We start from the raw sequence: 17,272 nt of genomic DNA, 5'->3' as shown, positions 1-17,272 counted from the left end.
AGATTTCTGGTTTTCTTTAACATTTCAGTATATGCTCACTGTAGGTATGTCCCAAAAGGTATAATAAAATCTAGAAGAAAGTTCAGGTTCTTTCTAAGTTTCCAATCTGTATAATGCACTGGAAATTGAGATTTTTTTTTTAAAGCTGGTCTGTAATAGACTCTCCCTGTGGCACAGGCATACTTCTTTCCTGTTGTCACACCTCTGTCTTCCTTTTTCTTCACATCTGCCCAGGCCAAACTGCCAGCCCAGGACATGGGAAATCTATATTCTGAGCTATGTAATTCAGCTGAGGCCCAGAACACTTAAAAAAATAATGACTACTATAATTTATCTTTGTTTCTATAAATGACTGTGGCTCAAAACTACCAATAAAAAGAGACTTGAAAGGGCCAATTAGAGCCCAGAAATAGGACCTAGAAGGAAATTTTTTTTTTAGTAAAGATTGTTTAGTCAGAAAGCAGGAAAAAATAAAAAACGGAATGTAGACATTTTCCTGGAATGGCAACAGGTGGTTGTCACCTCCCTCCACTGAAGAAACTGGCTCTTGTTGTAGCTCACAGTTGCAAAATGCACGTCACTTAATTATCTTAGAACTACCCTGTGATCACAGTAGATCATTTCTCATTAGCCCCATTTTGGACTGAATTTAGCCCACCAAATGCATATCTATCTTGAAACCCTAACCCCCAGTGTGACTGCATTTGGAGATGGGCCCTTAAGAAAGTAATTAAGATTAAATGGGGTCATAAGGCTGGGCCCATGATCCAATTCAGTTGGTGTCCTTACAGGAGGAGGGAGAGACACCAAAGAGCTCGTTCACTCGCTCCCTCTCTCCCTCTCTCTCCTCCCCTCCCCCTCACACATGTACCAAGAGAAGACCCCATGAGGACACAGTGAGAAGGTGGCCAGCAGCAAGCCAGGAAGAGGGCTCTCAGTGGAACCCGACCTGCTGAACCTTCACTTCACAGCCAGCCACTAGGACTGTGAGAAAATACATTTCTGTTGTTTAAGTCATAAAGCCTGTGGTGTTTTGTTAGGGAAGCCCAAGCAGATTAATGCAAGCCCGATTTTTTCAGGTACTTAGACACCAAAAAGAATTAATTACCGGGTGTTTATCAAACAGCACATAAATAAAAGAAATGACAAAGTCAAAGCAATTTTAAAAGCTAAGTGGTCTTTTGAAGGCAAATAGTCCAGCTTTACAGAGAGGATACTGCTACAGACTTTTGATAGAACAATAGAAATCACTGAATATTTCAGTAAAAATAGGACAAAGTAAAAAATAGGTGTTTAATCAAGCAGCACAAAAACAAATGACAATTTCAAAGCAATTTTAAAAGCTAAAATCTCTCTTGCAAAGAGGGGCCTCAAGAGAAAGAATATGCAAAATTAGTCAATATTTTAAATACTATTGCCTCTTCACTTACTGAGCACCTGCTATATGTCAAATACTATTCTAGGCATTAGCAATTATGTTGATAAATTAGCTCCTACCCTACCTGTAGCACACATCCTAGGAAAGATTCTATTTGCCTAGACAGAGAAGTAGTTGGAAAGGAAGACCCTTCTGAAAAGGAAAAAAAAAAAAAAACTAGAGGGAATGGAAGAAATAACACCCTTAAAATAATTTAGTCATGGACTGAACAAATATTTATTAGGCAGCTACTTGTGTTAGAGAATGATGGGATGGAAGAAAGATTTGGAGTTTGAAGGAAGAGAACAGATGCGCTATCTACACAGACCTTAAAAGAGATGTTTGATTAAAATAAATCTGTAAAAATCAGAACTCTTAGTAATAATCTCCATTATAAGATGAAATTCAATTCGCAAAGTTATCAGAATGAGTGTGTTTCTCAGGGGCAGTCCTGGGTAAGCCATCACAGAGCCGGCTGCCTTGAGCAGAGCCAGAGGCCACAGCAAGAAAGTTTGTTGGCACAATAAGTCAATTCATTTGTTTATCCATGCTAGGCCCTGAGGCTCCAGAGGAAAAGACACAGCTTGAATCTTCACAGAGCTCAGTCTAGGAGGAAGACACATTGCAGCTACAGAACCAGACCGCCACGGCAGCAAGAGGAAGAACAAGTTCATGGAAGAGGAAAGAGCAAAGAGGAAAGAGAAGACAGCCTGAATGCTGAGACAGCTATGGAGAGGGTGCAGCTGGCCTTCTGGATGGAAGTTTGAAGCGGAGGGGCTCAGGGTCACCCAGGCTGGAGATCCCAGCTGCCACTCAACCAGGGGCAGTCTCACATTCTGTGATAAAGGTTTTACATTGTATCCCAAAGGCAATACCGAGCCACTGACAGATTTGAAGAAAGAGAGTGACATGATCAGACATGCTTTCAATAACCTTGCAAGAAACTTTGAGAAGAGCTTGGGAGGGAGAAGAGGTAGCCATGTGACAGGTGAGAACAGGCAGGAGGCTTATTTCATCAATGCCAGCAGGAGGTGCGAGGGCCTGAATCCAGGGTGTGACGAGGGAGGGAAAGTACAAAGGGCCATGACAGGCATTCTTGGGGATGCAAACAGTAAACTGAAAGAGGTGTGGATGATCTTCACCCTCATGAAGTTATTAGGAAGGTAAAATGCATACACATGGAACGCTAATTAAAACCAAGACATGGGATGTGATGTGTGAAATGAGTGCTACACATCATAAGACCATCGTGCAGAGCTCTATCATGATTCAGAGAGGAGAAAGATCACACTGGGGTCTGAATCAGGTGCTGGGCATGTCATCCACAGACAGTGCGAAATCGTTCCAAACAGGAGGAATGATTCATGCAGAAGCCAGAATGAAGCCCGTTAGCCCAGCCTACAGGAAATGGAAGAACAGCACTGAAGGGCAGTAAACAATAAGGTGGGAAATGATTTAGGAGCAGATCATGGTGGGTCCTGAGAGTCACAATGGAGTGCTTAGGAGATCACAGGTGATCCTACTCAGAGTGGAGGCCCAAGGAAAGCTTTTTAGTGGGTCATAGTTAGGGTCTTGATGAAAAGATATTTTGGAAAGACTCCTCTGGTGGCGGTGTTTAAAACTCAACGGAAGCCGCAGCAAGAGCCAGGAAGGAGAGCAGACCAATCAGGAGGCTCCTGCAATGACTCAGGCAGGATAAGGGCCAGGACACAGGGGAGATGAAAAGAATGGAGAAAGGGGAGGTCCCAAAAGAAGGATCTTCAGAAATGGTTTGCTGGATCCTCACTCTCTGTTTCCAAAAAGAAATCCTATGTGTTAATTCTTTCATTATGGGGGCCCTTTTCAAACCTCCCCTTTAGACGATTCCATTTTATAACCACAACGTTTGTCCTGGACGTGCACGAGTAATTACTGGTCTGGGATGAGCTTGTCTCTTTAAGTGACTGTGGCTAAAAAGTTAAGGATAAAAAGAAGAGATCAACCTTTGAAGTTCTGCCTTAGGTGGAAAAATAAAGCAAAACCAGGTGTAAGGGAAACCACAGATTTGGAAACAAGAAAGGACCAACAGGTAATTTTCCATATATTTTTCTCATGAAAGTACAGAAATACTTTCCCCGAGGAGAGGTTGTTCGGAGGATCTCATTAGACTGGGTATGTCACTGAGTGCTTCAAAATGAATAAAGCATTCCTACATGTGTTAGGTATTATAAGGAAAATAAACGTCATTATCCCATCACTTTCTTTGACATAGTTCATTTTTGCTTTAAAGATAATGCTACTGACCCCCTATCACCTAGGAATGCATCAGAGTTACTGGTTCAGATAAGCTGGAGGTAACTTACAGTCCATTAAAGTAACACACAAATTCATTCTGTGAAAAGACTTGCCTTTGGGGCTTAAATCGAAACCATTGATCTCATAACTAATCATCTATGTTAATCAAGCCAGTTACAAGTTATAACAAGAATAAAATACCATTCTCTTTCCAAACTACTTAGTATATGAAATGTTACTTCTCAGAATCAGAAGCATTCATATAAATCTTTCATTAGTTGTAAAACAGTTTTGTTTATTGTACAGGAAACAAAATTAACAAATATTCTATGTTAAGGCCAAGTGACTTTCTAATTTTTACCTTCTCACCTTTAAAAAAAAAACTTTTATTATGTTTCCTGAATATAAAGCGAAAAATCCTTCTATGTCAGTTGTTCGGGTTCATGTAAGACCTAATTGCCTCATACACTATAATTTTGCCACCAGTTTACAATTAGCATGCATTTCTCATGCATGAGTTGACCCAATTACATAACAAATTTTGCCTTTGGGGATTTTTCTTGACTGCTTGTCTTCTGTCCACCATACAACTCAATTTCACACCGTCAGCAGCCTGAACATGGCCACAGTCAGTCTCTGTCAAAATGATTTATTTAGATTACAAACAGAGACCAGATCCCTAGATAATCATCCCTACCCTCATGCTCCCCCTGACACTCAACCTAACTTTGAATCAAATCTTTTGATAGTCCATAGACACTGCTATTCAATTATTAGGCCATGTTTACCTCTAATATAATCTAATCTTTTTTAAGCTAACTCACAAAATCTCAGGAAACTAAATCAGCAGTATCTATGGCAGCTTATTAATAAGCATATAATTTATTTTGCATTCTAAGAAGTTAGTGAAAAAATAAGTAGCTGTTTCTAAAAATAATTACATTTCAATATAAAATTACAGAGAGACACTTTTTTTCTGTAATGTTAAAAAATAGCTTTCAACCTTAGCTTTTCTTATAAAGTAAGTAAGCAATTCTAAGGAAAATGGGTATGCTAAACTGAAAATGGTAGTCAAAAAGAATATTTGGGAAACAGGATAGAAAACCAAAATTACAGATACTGACAGAATAAGGGAAAGAACATAGAGCAGGTGAAAATACTATTGTCTGTATTGTCTGTGGGCCAGTGATCTAAGGACATTGGGTTCTAAGGATTCTCAGTGAAGCCAACACACAGGCACATGGGCACACAAACATGCACAATTCTTTCCTCTCAAAGTCAAGGATAGGAACAACTCTTGACAAACCACATAATGGTACACTTACTATTTCAGTCAGTCTGTAAAACACAGGATTTTGTCTGGGTTTTTTTTTTTTCCTTCTCCACCTGAAATAAATTAGAAAATAAACATCTAGATTTTTATCTACAGCACAAAGATTGTAAAAGTCTCCTGGTGTTGGACATTACACTTTTATTTCGCAATTTATCCACAGAGAGTCTCAGCTAATTGAAAGTGCAGCTGGAAAAATGTGGAAACTGGAAGAACAAAACACACAAGTCTTCTCAAGGCTGGACTGAGGAGGTCCTTACATGTCTGGCAGGGATTCTGCCTTCCTGCCCTGCTGCAGGTTCTCTGAATGCACTACTTACAAACTTGAGGGTGGTAACCACCTGAATGAGAAGCAGTCTTTACAATTACCCACACAAGCTAGAGCTGTAAGGACAACAGAAAAAAGGTTTTGAGAAAGGCACAGTATTCTTCCATTCACATTTGTACATTGTCCTTCAAGAACGTTTTCCTGAAATCTCACTAAGAAAAGAAAATGCAGAGATGCTCTAGGACATTTCTACCATTTCTGAATTTATGCCCTAAGAACTGGTGGCCGAGGAAGGCAATTAGACAACTTCTGAAAGTTCATGAAAAAAAAATTATTTTAGAAAATGTTGTTTCTTTGCAACCATTCAGTTAATTCTCAAATCCTGCCCTTTTCTTATTCTTCCTGCAGCTATACTAATATAGCAGAAGAATTTGAAATTGCAGCATGTAATAAATCTCCCAGGTTCAATTGTCATTACAGACCCCACCCTGCAAAAGAGAAGTCCAGGCTAAACCCAATCACCACTTTCACTACACACAATTTCAAAGTTAGAGTTGTGTTCTAGCCCACACATCAGGCAACTGAGTGGGTATATTTCCAAGTGATTTCGAACCCTGGACAAATGAGTATGAGAGTGGCTGAAAAAAACTTCATAGCACAGACACAGACTCAAGCAATCAAAAATGCCCATTCATCTATAGTATATTACCCCAAACATCTAGAGGTTGTCATTAAATCCACTGTTTTAGGTCTTTATACTTTCTTCAGCCCAAAAGGGATTAAAGGTAGCTTAGAAAGATGCACACAATATGCAAAGGTATAATAAGTAAAAGTGAAAACAAATACAAAAATGAAGCTAACGGGAAAATAAAGATTGCAACAACCCTGACTTCGTTAACACACCTACATCAACCCATATTAACCTTGGAGCTCAAATCTCATATCCTTTGTAATTTTTCAGAATGAGTCCTCTCCATCCCAGCATCTTCCACAGGAAGATTCTGGTGTCTCCCCAGGCTGGACATTTTCTTACCATCTTCCTTTCAAACATGACACAATTCAGACCACAGTCAAAAATATTTGTCTGAATTTGACCAATATATTTAAGTGTTTGGATTTATCTGCAAGTAATATGGAAAATTGGACCACCTTTCAGATTAACCCAAGTTTCTTAAAGAAAAAAATGCCATCGGGTAATATGGAAAACTCTGTGAGGTCATGGAAAAAATTCATGAAGTTGCAGCCTTATAAATGAATAATGAATTCACTAGACCTTGGAATATTTAACAGCTCCCTTTCTTCAAGAGTAAATCCCTAACAGGAATATTATGACTATATTTTTTACTGCTTTCCAAACATTAACATGCCTCATCATGGCTGAAAGAACCACTTGTAAGACTGCAAGACTTGCTAACATCAGGACAGTTGTGGAAAAAAAAACTTTTTTTAAGATGTTAGGTAACTATATACTTTTAAAAATAAGTGTTATATAAATTATAGGCTTTATCTAAATGGTATTTTGTATATACAACTATGTATATGATATAGATTTATACATACCTGTGTTATAAAGGTTTTTTGCATAATTAAGAGTGGATCTGCAAACAGCCTCTGGTATTGAATAAAATGTACATTCCTGCTAACGATAAAGGTTGGTGAAATGATCAGTTCTTTTCTTATAAATATGAACATTGACTTAATTTCAATATAAATTAAAAGGCTTACCTTTGAATGGATTGCAATCCTTATGTCAGCTGTCATGTGGATGTCTTAAGTAGGAATATTTAGTTCTTTCTGAACCAAATTTCTGTGATGGTTGAAGATTTACAATGTAATTTTGTTTTGTGCAACACTATTTTTTTTAATTCCCCAAAAACAATCCAAAGAAAGTTACATATTACCAGATGTAACTGCAGGTGTAATATATCTCTAATTTGCATTTTTTAAAGCAAAAATAGGTTTTTGTTTTAAGGAAAGAATGAAAAGGAATAAAGATGAGGGGAAGTAATCTTCAGTCTACATGATTGGTGGGTTGTTTGGATGCGGTAGAAAAACTAAGAGGCGAAAGCTACAAATCCTTAAAATTCAACCATATGTCTTCAAAGGAAAAAAGTTTTTACCAAAACAAAGCCCAGTGAAAAAGCAAACAATGGATAAAACTTAGAGACTGTGGTAAAACAAAGTGTTTACTCAATCTTCACTTACTCCCTAAGTTTTTTAAACATCAAATCATTGTTTCTGAACTTTTGACAAATAAAATACTTTCTCAAATGATATACTATAATTCTAAATGCAAATTGTCACTACATATATAATGATGATGGCCAAATACCAGTTGAGTTTAAACCCATCTACTAATTAAACACTTCCCAGAAAATAAGACTACATCATTTATAACATCCAGATATTCAAAGGCCAGTGACTGTACAATGACATACCATCTATACTTCTCATGAAAAATGATATGAATGTTGCATATTTTTTTACATACTTTCATAGCATGTACACAGTTGTTAATTCACACCATATTTCCCCTTGGATTTCTAACACTGAACTCATTTTCTTCTTGAAAAAAATATATTCTGACAAACTGCATATAATATTTTGGAAGAAACATAATCACAGGCATGAATTACAAAAATTAAGACAAACTGTTTATCGACCTTTAGTACTGAATTGATACTTTTTGGTCCCTAATATGTTTTAAACTTCTGCTACTCTTAGTTTTCATTTTCAAGAAAAATATGTTACTTCACAAGTCACAGCTTTCAAATCCAAAGCAACTCCACATGTAGATGTATATTTCAAAATTACATGTAATAACTTCATTTCAACAAATAACTAATTCAAAGTATGAATCTTATATACACATTAGCAAATATGAGATTTCTCATGATAAGTAAGCTTGTATGTACTTTTTTTGTGTTTACCACAGCAAAATTAAGTGCCACGTTCTTAAAATTAACTATAAAAGTCTTCTTTGGGAAAAATTCAAAAGCTGAGAACCATTGAAAATGAAATAAGATGCTAAATTACAATAGCTTCTTTTAATAGCGATGACTATGTTTCGGAATACTCATTTAACTAAGTTGATTTATTTAGTAAATGTATTTAGTAAATCTACTTAATTAAATGTGTATTCAGAAATACAGTCATTGTTCTTAAAGTGTTAGGCTCTAGGCAACAGTGATGAAATCAAAGGGAAGGAGTTTAACAGATGAACTTGGCATCTCTTATGGGTACACTGAGGACTGCTTGTGTACCACAGCAACGAGGACACTTCCAAGTCACCCAGTCTCATTTTTTCATCGAGAAACACAAGTTAGGGCTATCACGGGAATGAACAAATGGTCACCTACGTTACTGATTTGTTCCTGAGTCCTCTTCAGCCTCTGTAGCTCTGGAGTGTCTGTAACAATGCTGAAGCCCCTTCCTTTGCTTTCTTCAAAATCTCTTTTGTACTTGACCTGAGAGGAGGTGGGATGGGGAGGAATGAAAGAACGAAAAAAAAAAGTAAAGTAAGCAGAGGAATCCCAAATCCCACTTAGGCTAGGCCAGGAGCACAGAAACTGCTGAACTTGGAAGCATTGCCTCCTGACAGCTCTGCACAGCAGGAGGCAGTGGGGCACAGCCAGACTGCCTGGTTTGTATCCCAGCAGCTCCACTGACTGCATGATCTTAGGCAAGTTACTTAACCATACTGTGCCTTGGTGGGCTCCTCCACAAAATGGCAAACAACAATATCTAAATAATGCTATTTAATAAGTCATAAGGAGAGGCTCAAATGTCCTCATTACATACCTGGCTGACAGCAAACAAGCAAGAGATCCATAATAGTTACTATTATCATGATTAATAATTGTACTACTACTCAAGGAATAAAAATGTGGAAAAAGAAACCTAAATCTGTTCCCGTGCTCATCTTGTCCGGGACAAAGCATCATGTGGAGCCTGGGCTTGGGAAGGAAGACATACAAAAATAACCAACAGCTAGCCCTGCCCTGAGGGAGTTTGCGTTCTAGTGGGTAAGGCAAAGCAAACTGCTCTGGTTACAGCAGACTGTACGGCCAAATGTCAAGTACAGAAATACTTACGGAACCATTTATGAAACAGGCCACACCTAGAGATGAAAAAACGTCAAGCACATGCCCTTGGCATTCCGTGAGCTGAGGTATCTAAGATTTTTTTGGTATTTAAATAAACTTCTTTTCTAATTACAACCCAGGGAAGCTGAATTTTAGTTTCCTCGAGGGACTGGAATAGTTAATGCTTTATCTTAAAGAGACCCAACTTCTACTATTAGCATAATGACAATAACAGTCACGCCACTTAAATATTCTGCTTGTTAATGACAGAAGCGGTGACATCACTTTGTTCTTATTTCTTTAAAAGCCTAAATACCAAGAAATATGGAAACACATTCTTGAGAACCCATATAATCCCCATTTTATATTCATAATTATCAGCCTCAAAGTAACACTTAAATGAATAATTAACATTCAGGTTCATAAAAATATGATTCTGTACATGGAACTTTCTGCATAAATTTGAAGTTGGCTTGGTTGAGCATGGAATGACTGTTTTTGTTGAGTCATGTCTGTGTTTAAATACTTGATTCTCTCAGGCATCGTTGTGCTTGAGCCTACTGGAAGATTTCCTTTTTTACCAGAGAAGCTTGAAAGAAAAAAAAGTCCCAGATGACAACAAATAGAAACAGACATTCTGAACACTTTTAGCTTAACAGTAACTCATTTTCTCTCCATATTTTTGTTTAAATTTATAAAAGTATGAAAACCCTTACTTTAACTATTTTCATAAATAAATGATCAAATAATCCACATTATTTTTCTCCCTCAGAAAATGCTGAATGAGATTAGCCTTCTGACCCTCCATCTCCCAGCATGTGTGAAGACACAGCACTCCAGTACCTTCTCAGTGTTTCATGCCTAACTAAGCAGGGAAGCCACTTAGCTTTGCTTGCAGCAAGCATAAGGTGCAAAGTAGTAATATAATAAAAGCAAGAAAAATGATGTGATTATAACAGTGACAGGCATGAAGAAGAAAGACGGAAAATATATAGGTGAAGTTTTAACATCCTTACTACAGTTTCAGAGAAGGCTTATAATCATATATTCCTTGTGTGATTAGTTTGGCGGTTTTTTAATGGCAATTTACAGAGAAAGAACAGAAAGGAAAAAAACATTAAATTCCAGGTTTTGAGCTGATTACTACTTAATGGTCCATTCTACATTCACAAGACATGTAAGAATCAACTGAGTTGGATTTGCCTCGTTACTAGTTTTGAAGAGTATTAAATCATCTCCATGATTGGTTTGCAGAGTGTGAGAAGATGGTGTGACCCCTTCAAGGGTATATATATTAAGCCTCATATACTCTCAGCACCAACTCAAACCCTAGCCCACTGGATCAATTCTACCTGCACACAGGGAGGCTTTAAACCTTTCACCAGCCCACCTCTTTATACTCCTGCCCACCTACATCCTGTATCTCTAATTTTAAATGTTGTATCTGATTGTTTCCCAGTCATGCATAGTTTGATTTTGAGAGAAAAGTGGATATAAAAAGAGATCAGATGGCAGAGAGAATTCCCCTCTTCAATCTTAGGTATCCACTTTGCCCTCACAATATGACCCTATCCAGCCAATGAGAATACTGCACCCTCAGACCCAAGAACTGACCCATACACACAATCCAGTATGTCCATGAGCCACAGATCCAGGACTTGGGTAGGAACTCTTGGGAAAGGGTTGTTCTTTCTCCATGGCCTGGCTAGTTTAGTAGGCTGTAAAACTGAAGCTGTTGGTCACCATCTGGCCACTACCCAAAAATGATGAAGCCAGCACAGAGGCAAGCAAGAGATTGAGAGGCCTCACAGCATCACGTGAGCACTGGGATCTAACTCGTCCGAAAGCCAGACCCACTAGGCTTATCAGTTATGTGAGCTAATGGAAAAGGCTCTCCCTTTTATGACCAAAAGTTTTTATTAATACAACCCACCCCTATTGTGTCTAGATGTATACACATGTACAGGAAGGTTCCCAATAAATATTAATGTGTGAATTTCTCCTCTTTTACTTTTATGGTCTGGTTCTTCCTAATTGGGACACAAGATTTAATAGTTTAAAAGACTGGATAATATCATGGAAAAAGCATTCTTTAGTGGACAAAAGCCTGGAATTCCTATTACATCCCTGTCACTTGCCAGCCAGCTCACAGATATCAGCTTCCCTGTGCCAAAGTTTCTTCATCTCTAATTACAGACCTGATAAGTCCCTAACTAACAAAGCTGTAAAGACTGAATGACATAAAGCACAGAAAAGAACTTCAGGAAGTTTAAGATGTGCAAATACCAAGCAATATCATCATCATATTAGTTTTTGTTTGATTTGAAAGGATTATCTAGTTTGTCATGAGCCATCAGAAGAAACAGTTCTACAACAATCAGAAAGATCCTGGTTAACAAAGCAAAATATACTGGATTAAGAATCAGCCATTAGTTCACATTTACAAATTTTACTACTATTCTAGAATAGAAACGTATTTTTGGTTGGATTTTGCTGACGGTCAGACCCCTACAAAACACTTTGGATGTGTCATCAGGTGACCACACAAGTAGGAATGAATCCTGAACCCCATCTGTGCAGGTGCTGGGTGACAATTTGTCTGCCAAGAGTCACACCACAGGATTTTAAAAATATTCTCCTAAGACTACTCAGGATTCTCTGTCGCTGACAGGATGTTCCCTTTTGCTCCCTACCTTTGGCAGATGGGAAGCATGATCCGTTTATTCATCCACACTAAGTGCCAGCAGTCCTCCTTTGTAAGTAGGACTGGCTCCTCTCAGCCCTGGGGCCCCATAGCTTTACACCTGGCCGTTGGAACAGTTATCACCCTGCACTGCAGTTACAATGGGGTCACAGTTCCCACTCTAAATACATGGAACTCAGGGACCAGAGCAAAGTCACATTGATCTTTGCAATCCCAGAACCCAGCATAGCACCTGGCTGATGGGAATTGATTAATAAATGATAAAGAAAGGGAAGAAGGGAGGGAGAAGGGAAAGAGAAAGAAAAGGGGTTGAAGCAGAGAGGGCAGGACGCTGGCCCAGGTTCAGAGGTAAGAATGCTGCCCTTTTAGATCCAGTGGTCAGAGAGGGCCCCAGTGAGAAGGTGACATTTCAATAAGACCTATAGGAGGTAAGGGCTGTAAGCAGAGCAATTTAACAGACACTTTCTGGTCACGGTACTAACCTACTAGAGATAAGCAGGACAGGAGACTGGCTAGGCGGCAGTGATTTTAGTCTTCCCCCCCCAGTCGTCGGCTATTACAGAACTGCCTCAGGACCACAGAATGCAGAGTTCTTGGGCCCAGCCTCAGACCTGGCCTCCCTCAGATAGCAACCCAGGTGGGCTGTATGCTGTGTGAGGAGGGGGCAGGAAGGACACAGAAGGGGAGAGAACAGAATGAAGATGCCATGGTGAGTTCAGAAAAGAAAGTGCTGGAAAGTAATGTGGTCTGTCTCAGTTTCTTATAGGTTTATCCCTTCAAGACTGGATGGAGGCACTCTGAAAATGCATTCTGAAAGTCAAATGCAAGAAACATACATAAGAGGCAATTTCACTTGATGTATTTTTCTTTAGATGTAATGTAAAAAATGTATTCCATATACTGAATGAACAGAATATGGACATGCCATTTATGTGTGTATATGCACATGCACACACACATTTATCTTCCTCTACTGTAGATTAGAACCCTAAATCAAATATTAAAAGACCTGAATTTAAACCCTAATTCTGCCCTGTAATCTTAATTTGTTCAATTTCTCCAAAACTCCTGATCCTCAGCTACAAGAAGGAAAAAGAAAAGAAAAGGAAAAAGAACAATATCCACACAATGTTTGGAGGGTTAAAATAAGTGTGGAAGCACCAAGTAAGGGCATGCCTTCAGCAGGTCATTAGTAGGTATTAGTTTCCTACTTCTCACTAAATTTCAAAAATGGCACTTGTCACTTTCATGTGATCATTTCTGCCAACGTGGGCATGCTCAGTGATAGTCTGTGTTTGGGGTCATCAGCAACACTCACAAATTCACACAGAGGAACAGCCCAGCTCAAGAAAAGGCTCACAATGACTGATAAGGAAGACGGTGAAAAAGCAAAATGGTAAAGTGAGCTGCAAGTTGAAATCTTTGCTAATTCTCAGATCAAAGTTTTCTCCCCCAAATGCTGCAAGTACCATGTAATTAATACTACGCAAGATGGATAAATGAAGAAAATAAAAACCCTTACAGAGAAAGGCCATTCTTAGACAGAAAGCCACTTCTGATGAAAAAAGTCAAATGGACCCATAAACTGATAAGTTGTTGAACGATGAAGTGAAAGCAGAGTAAGAATCAGTAGCAAAATTAAAAATGGGCACATCATACAGTCCAGCAGCTCTGCCCCCGAAGAGTCTCATCACCAAAGAAACCCCTGCCTGTGAGCCTCTCAGGACACAGACCAACATGTTCATAGTAACGTGTTTGAATTGTGCAGATCCACTTACATGTGGATTTTTTCAATAAATACATTGGAAAATTTCTTGGAGATCTATGACAATTTGAAAAAAACTTGCAGATGACCCATATAGCCCAGGAATATTTTTTTTAATTAAGAAAAAGTTAGGTATGTCATGAATGCATAAAACATATGCAGTCTATTTTACTAGTCTATTTATCATTTCCCACCCTAAAATCAACAGTAGATTATTAGTAGTTAAGTTTTGGGGCAGTCAAAAGTTAAATGTGGATTTTCAGCTGTATGGGGAGTTAGCACCCTTAACTCCCACATTGTTAAAGGGTCAACTGTACTATCAAAAACATTGGAAACAACCTAAATATCCATTCACAAGAGAATGAATAAACTGTTGTATATTCATACTGTATAATATTATCCAGGAGTGAAAATGAATGACCTACAGCTACGTGGATCCATACAGATGAATCTGGGAAACATTTTGTTGAAGGGGAAAAAAATCAAGGAACACATACATAGACGGCAATTCCAGGGGAGTGTGAGGAAATCTGCCCACGGAAGGATGGGCAGGAAGCTTCCCTGTTCCTGATGATGTTCAAGTTCTTAAACTGCAAGGTAGATTCACACGTGATCCTTTTCATGCTGTAATGCTTACATGTACACTTCATGTACTCTTTTGTATTGTTCAAATACTTTACAATAAGACATTTTCAAAGAAAGTAGGGACAGAGTTTTAAAACTCCAGAGGGGAAGCTGAGGTGCCCAGAGGTTAAACAAAAATCCCGAGTAGGAGAATAGGAAAGAACATGGGAACCAGTAATTGAGTTGGTATTTTCAGTCAGCTTAACCACAAGACTCGGGTTTTCCATACATGGCAAGCGACAGAGCCGGTGGACAGCCATATCCAGAAAGTTAGATCAGTCACTCCAAGTTTCATCTTAATGAAGCTGTCTCAATATATTGGCAAACACTGAACTGCACCAAAAGGACAGGAAAAATAGAAAGAAGGGAAAGGGCATTGTAAAAAGTACTCCAAACATTCATTAATGAGGAAGAGCAGGCACAGAAGGGGACCCTGGCCTCTCACAATAGACCAGATGTCTAAGAAAAATCCAGGAAGGAGGAAGTGAGAGGGGAACATGATTCAGCATTACTACCTTGTCAGAATATGTTTAATGGAAGTCAAAAATCTATAGGCATATTGATTATGATTCAGGTTATTCTCTTTATCTCACACATCTAAAAGTCTCCAACTGATACAATGAAATCAATTACCAATTTTATTATCTTTCATGACATGATCGATTTTTACATTCCTTTATATTTCTTCAAGGAAAGATTGTGAGGGTCACATAAGTTCTAAACTACATGCAAATTTCTTAGTTTGAACTGCAAAATTTAGCACTCAATTATGTACCATCTTTTATAGTTTCATAGATTTTAAACTCCTGGGGAATGTGGACCATATGCTTCTTTCTATCTCATTGCATTTTGCTTGGTGCTAAGCATATATGAAAAACTTAATAACTATTTCATGATTGTTTATTACTGGTTTTATATTTTTAATGTCTAAAATGCAGAAAATTAGCTGATCTCATAATGCTAGATAGGAAGTAAACAACTACAAAGGAAAATCTGATTAAGGGCTTTTTTTTTTAAGGTGAAGTTAATTTTAACAAATGTTAAGGCAAATGAGCTCAAAAGCAAATCTTTTTTATAAATTAATCTCATGATTTGTAAATTTATGGTTAATTAAATAGAATTAAATTTTTAATTGCTTTTTAAGCATAATTAAAAAGCATTGAAATAATTTTCATAGATTATAAGCTTTCAATTAGCTTTCCACTGCATTCAGAGATACATACTGGTATTTATAGATTTGTCAGTAGTCTATGTATATTCACACTCCATCCTCACCAGAGTTCCAGAGTTCTTTTACTTAGAGAACATTAAAATCTAAATTTTATTCTAAACAAATATTCTGGATACATAATAAAGCACATCTTAATTAATTTCTCAATAAGCTAAGAAAATCAAAGATCACCCACTAAAACACTAAAATGTAACTTAGAAGTTAACAGCTCAGGCTCAAGATTTTGACAAACTCGTCTTGGGCCCTAACTCCACCTCTTAATAATTGTGTGACCTTGGGCAAGTTACTTCATCTCTCTGAGCCTCAGGATAATATTCTTTTGAATATTTATTCATTTATTTATTTATTATATAATCCTTATTTATATTTATTTATTACAAGTGTACAAAATAAGCATAATGTAGTACAATACTGATAGCACTTTTATGAGAATTAAATACGATGATAATCATAATGTCACCTATTAACTCTCTATAATGTCCAAGACACTGCACTGAGCACTTGCAGATCATGCAAGCAGAGCCAGGATGGGAAGGCCAGCAGGTGCTATGGAAGGAATGCTCAGCACTCAATGTCCATAGGCAAGCACTGACTCCCAGTAACTAAACATCTAGAGGATGCATTCTACCTATCACATGGGCCAAGCTCTGTACCACCTGCCTTTGGGAGTGCCTTCAGTCTTTTGGGGATCACAACAGAATGAATGAATGAATGAATGAATGAATGAATGAATGAATGAATGAATGAATGAATATATAAACAAACAAACAAGCAAATTAATTAATTAATTAATTAAAATTTATATATGCTTTCCCTGTATTATTCTCAGATAAACCCTAGCAGGTCCACATTTTAATGACCATTTTTATCCATGAAGAAGGGAGTTCTAGAAGGTGACAGAGCTAACAGGAGGCAGAATTCTCTCTCTGGCATCTCCCCAGACATTATCTTTTAATTCACCTGACAATGAAAAAAAAGCCAAAATGAAAAACATCAAACTGAATACACATGAGATATAAACAATGTCCTGTAAATAAGAAGAGTAAAATGGAACCAACTGAATATTTCTTCTGAGAAGATGCCAGAAGATCTGCATAACTTAAAATTTAAGCTAATTCATTCTCTGTGATGGAACCTCATGTGCCACTGAAGGAAGAAAATGTATCATCCAAAGTAGAGTTCAACACAGTCTGTACATCGCATTCAAAATGTGTTCTCAGTTATTTCTTTGAAGGAAATTACTGTTTACATTTTTTATTAGTAAAGTCAGGCCTGGGGGGTAGAATTCCATTGCCAAAATTTTAGTGTTGGTGGAAATATTGATGCAAACCAAAACACCATTATCTATATTAATGAGGAGAACTGGGGCCTAAAATATATACCCATAATGCATACTTTTACCAAGAATTTCAAGATAGAAAAATGTAACTAATCTACTAAATTCTGCTTACGAGTTATAAATTACTCTGGGGGGGAAATTAAGTATCTGGTGATGAAGATTAACTTTTTCAGGAGAGAAAAGTATCATCCAGTTAACTATTCAGGTACTAAAGAAGCAAAAAAGAATTATTCTA

At 37.6% G+C, this 17,272-nt stretch overlaps 1 protein-coding gene across 8 annotated transcripts in view; it reads right to left on the bottom strand.

Annotated features, from left to right (window-relative positions):
* NEBL (nebulette) overlaps positions 1–17,272 on the bottom strand; it is a 325,606-nt gene that overhangs the window by 148,243 nt on the left and 160,091 nt on the right. For 4 of the 8 annotated variants that reach the window (XM_037006047.2, XM_037006052.2, XM_037006048.2 and 1 more), the window contains exons 2-5: positions 8,649–8,756; positions 7,015–7,096; positions 6,850–6,925; positions 5,017–5,077 (exon numbers count right to left, since the gene is read on the bottom strand). Coding sequence is in view for 3 of the 8 variants with exons in the window: in XM_037006064.2 (XP_036861959.2) it covers positions 8,649–8,756 (108 nt within the window). In the remaining 5 variants the exon portion in view is untranslated. Of the gene's footprint in view, positions 1–5,016; positions 5,078–6,849; positions 6,929–7,014; positions 7,097–8,648; positions 8,757–17,272 lie in introns of all 8 variants that reach the window. The other 4 variants (XM_037006064.2, XM_037006063.2, XM_037006061.2 and 1 more) reach the window with 2 other exon arrangements.

Source organism: Manis javanica, chromosome 2 (assembly GCF_040802235.1).
Source record: "Manis javanica isolate MJ-LG chromosome 2, MJ_LKY, whole genome shotgun sequence".
Taxonomy (NCBI): Eukaryota; Metazoa; Chordata; class Mammalia; order Pholidota; family Manidae; genus Manis; species Manis javanica.
This window is presented reverse-complemented; position numbering and strand designations above follow the sequence as displayed.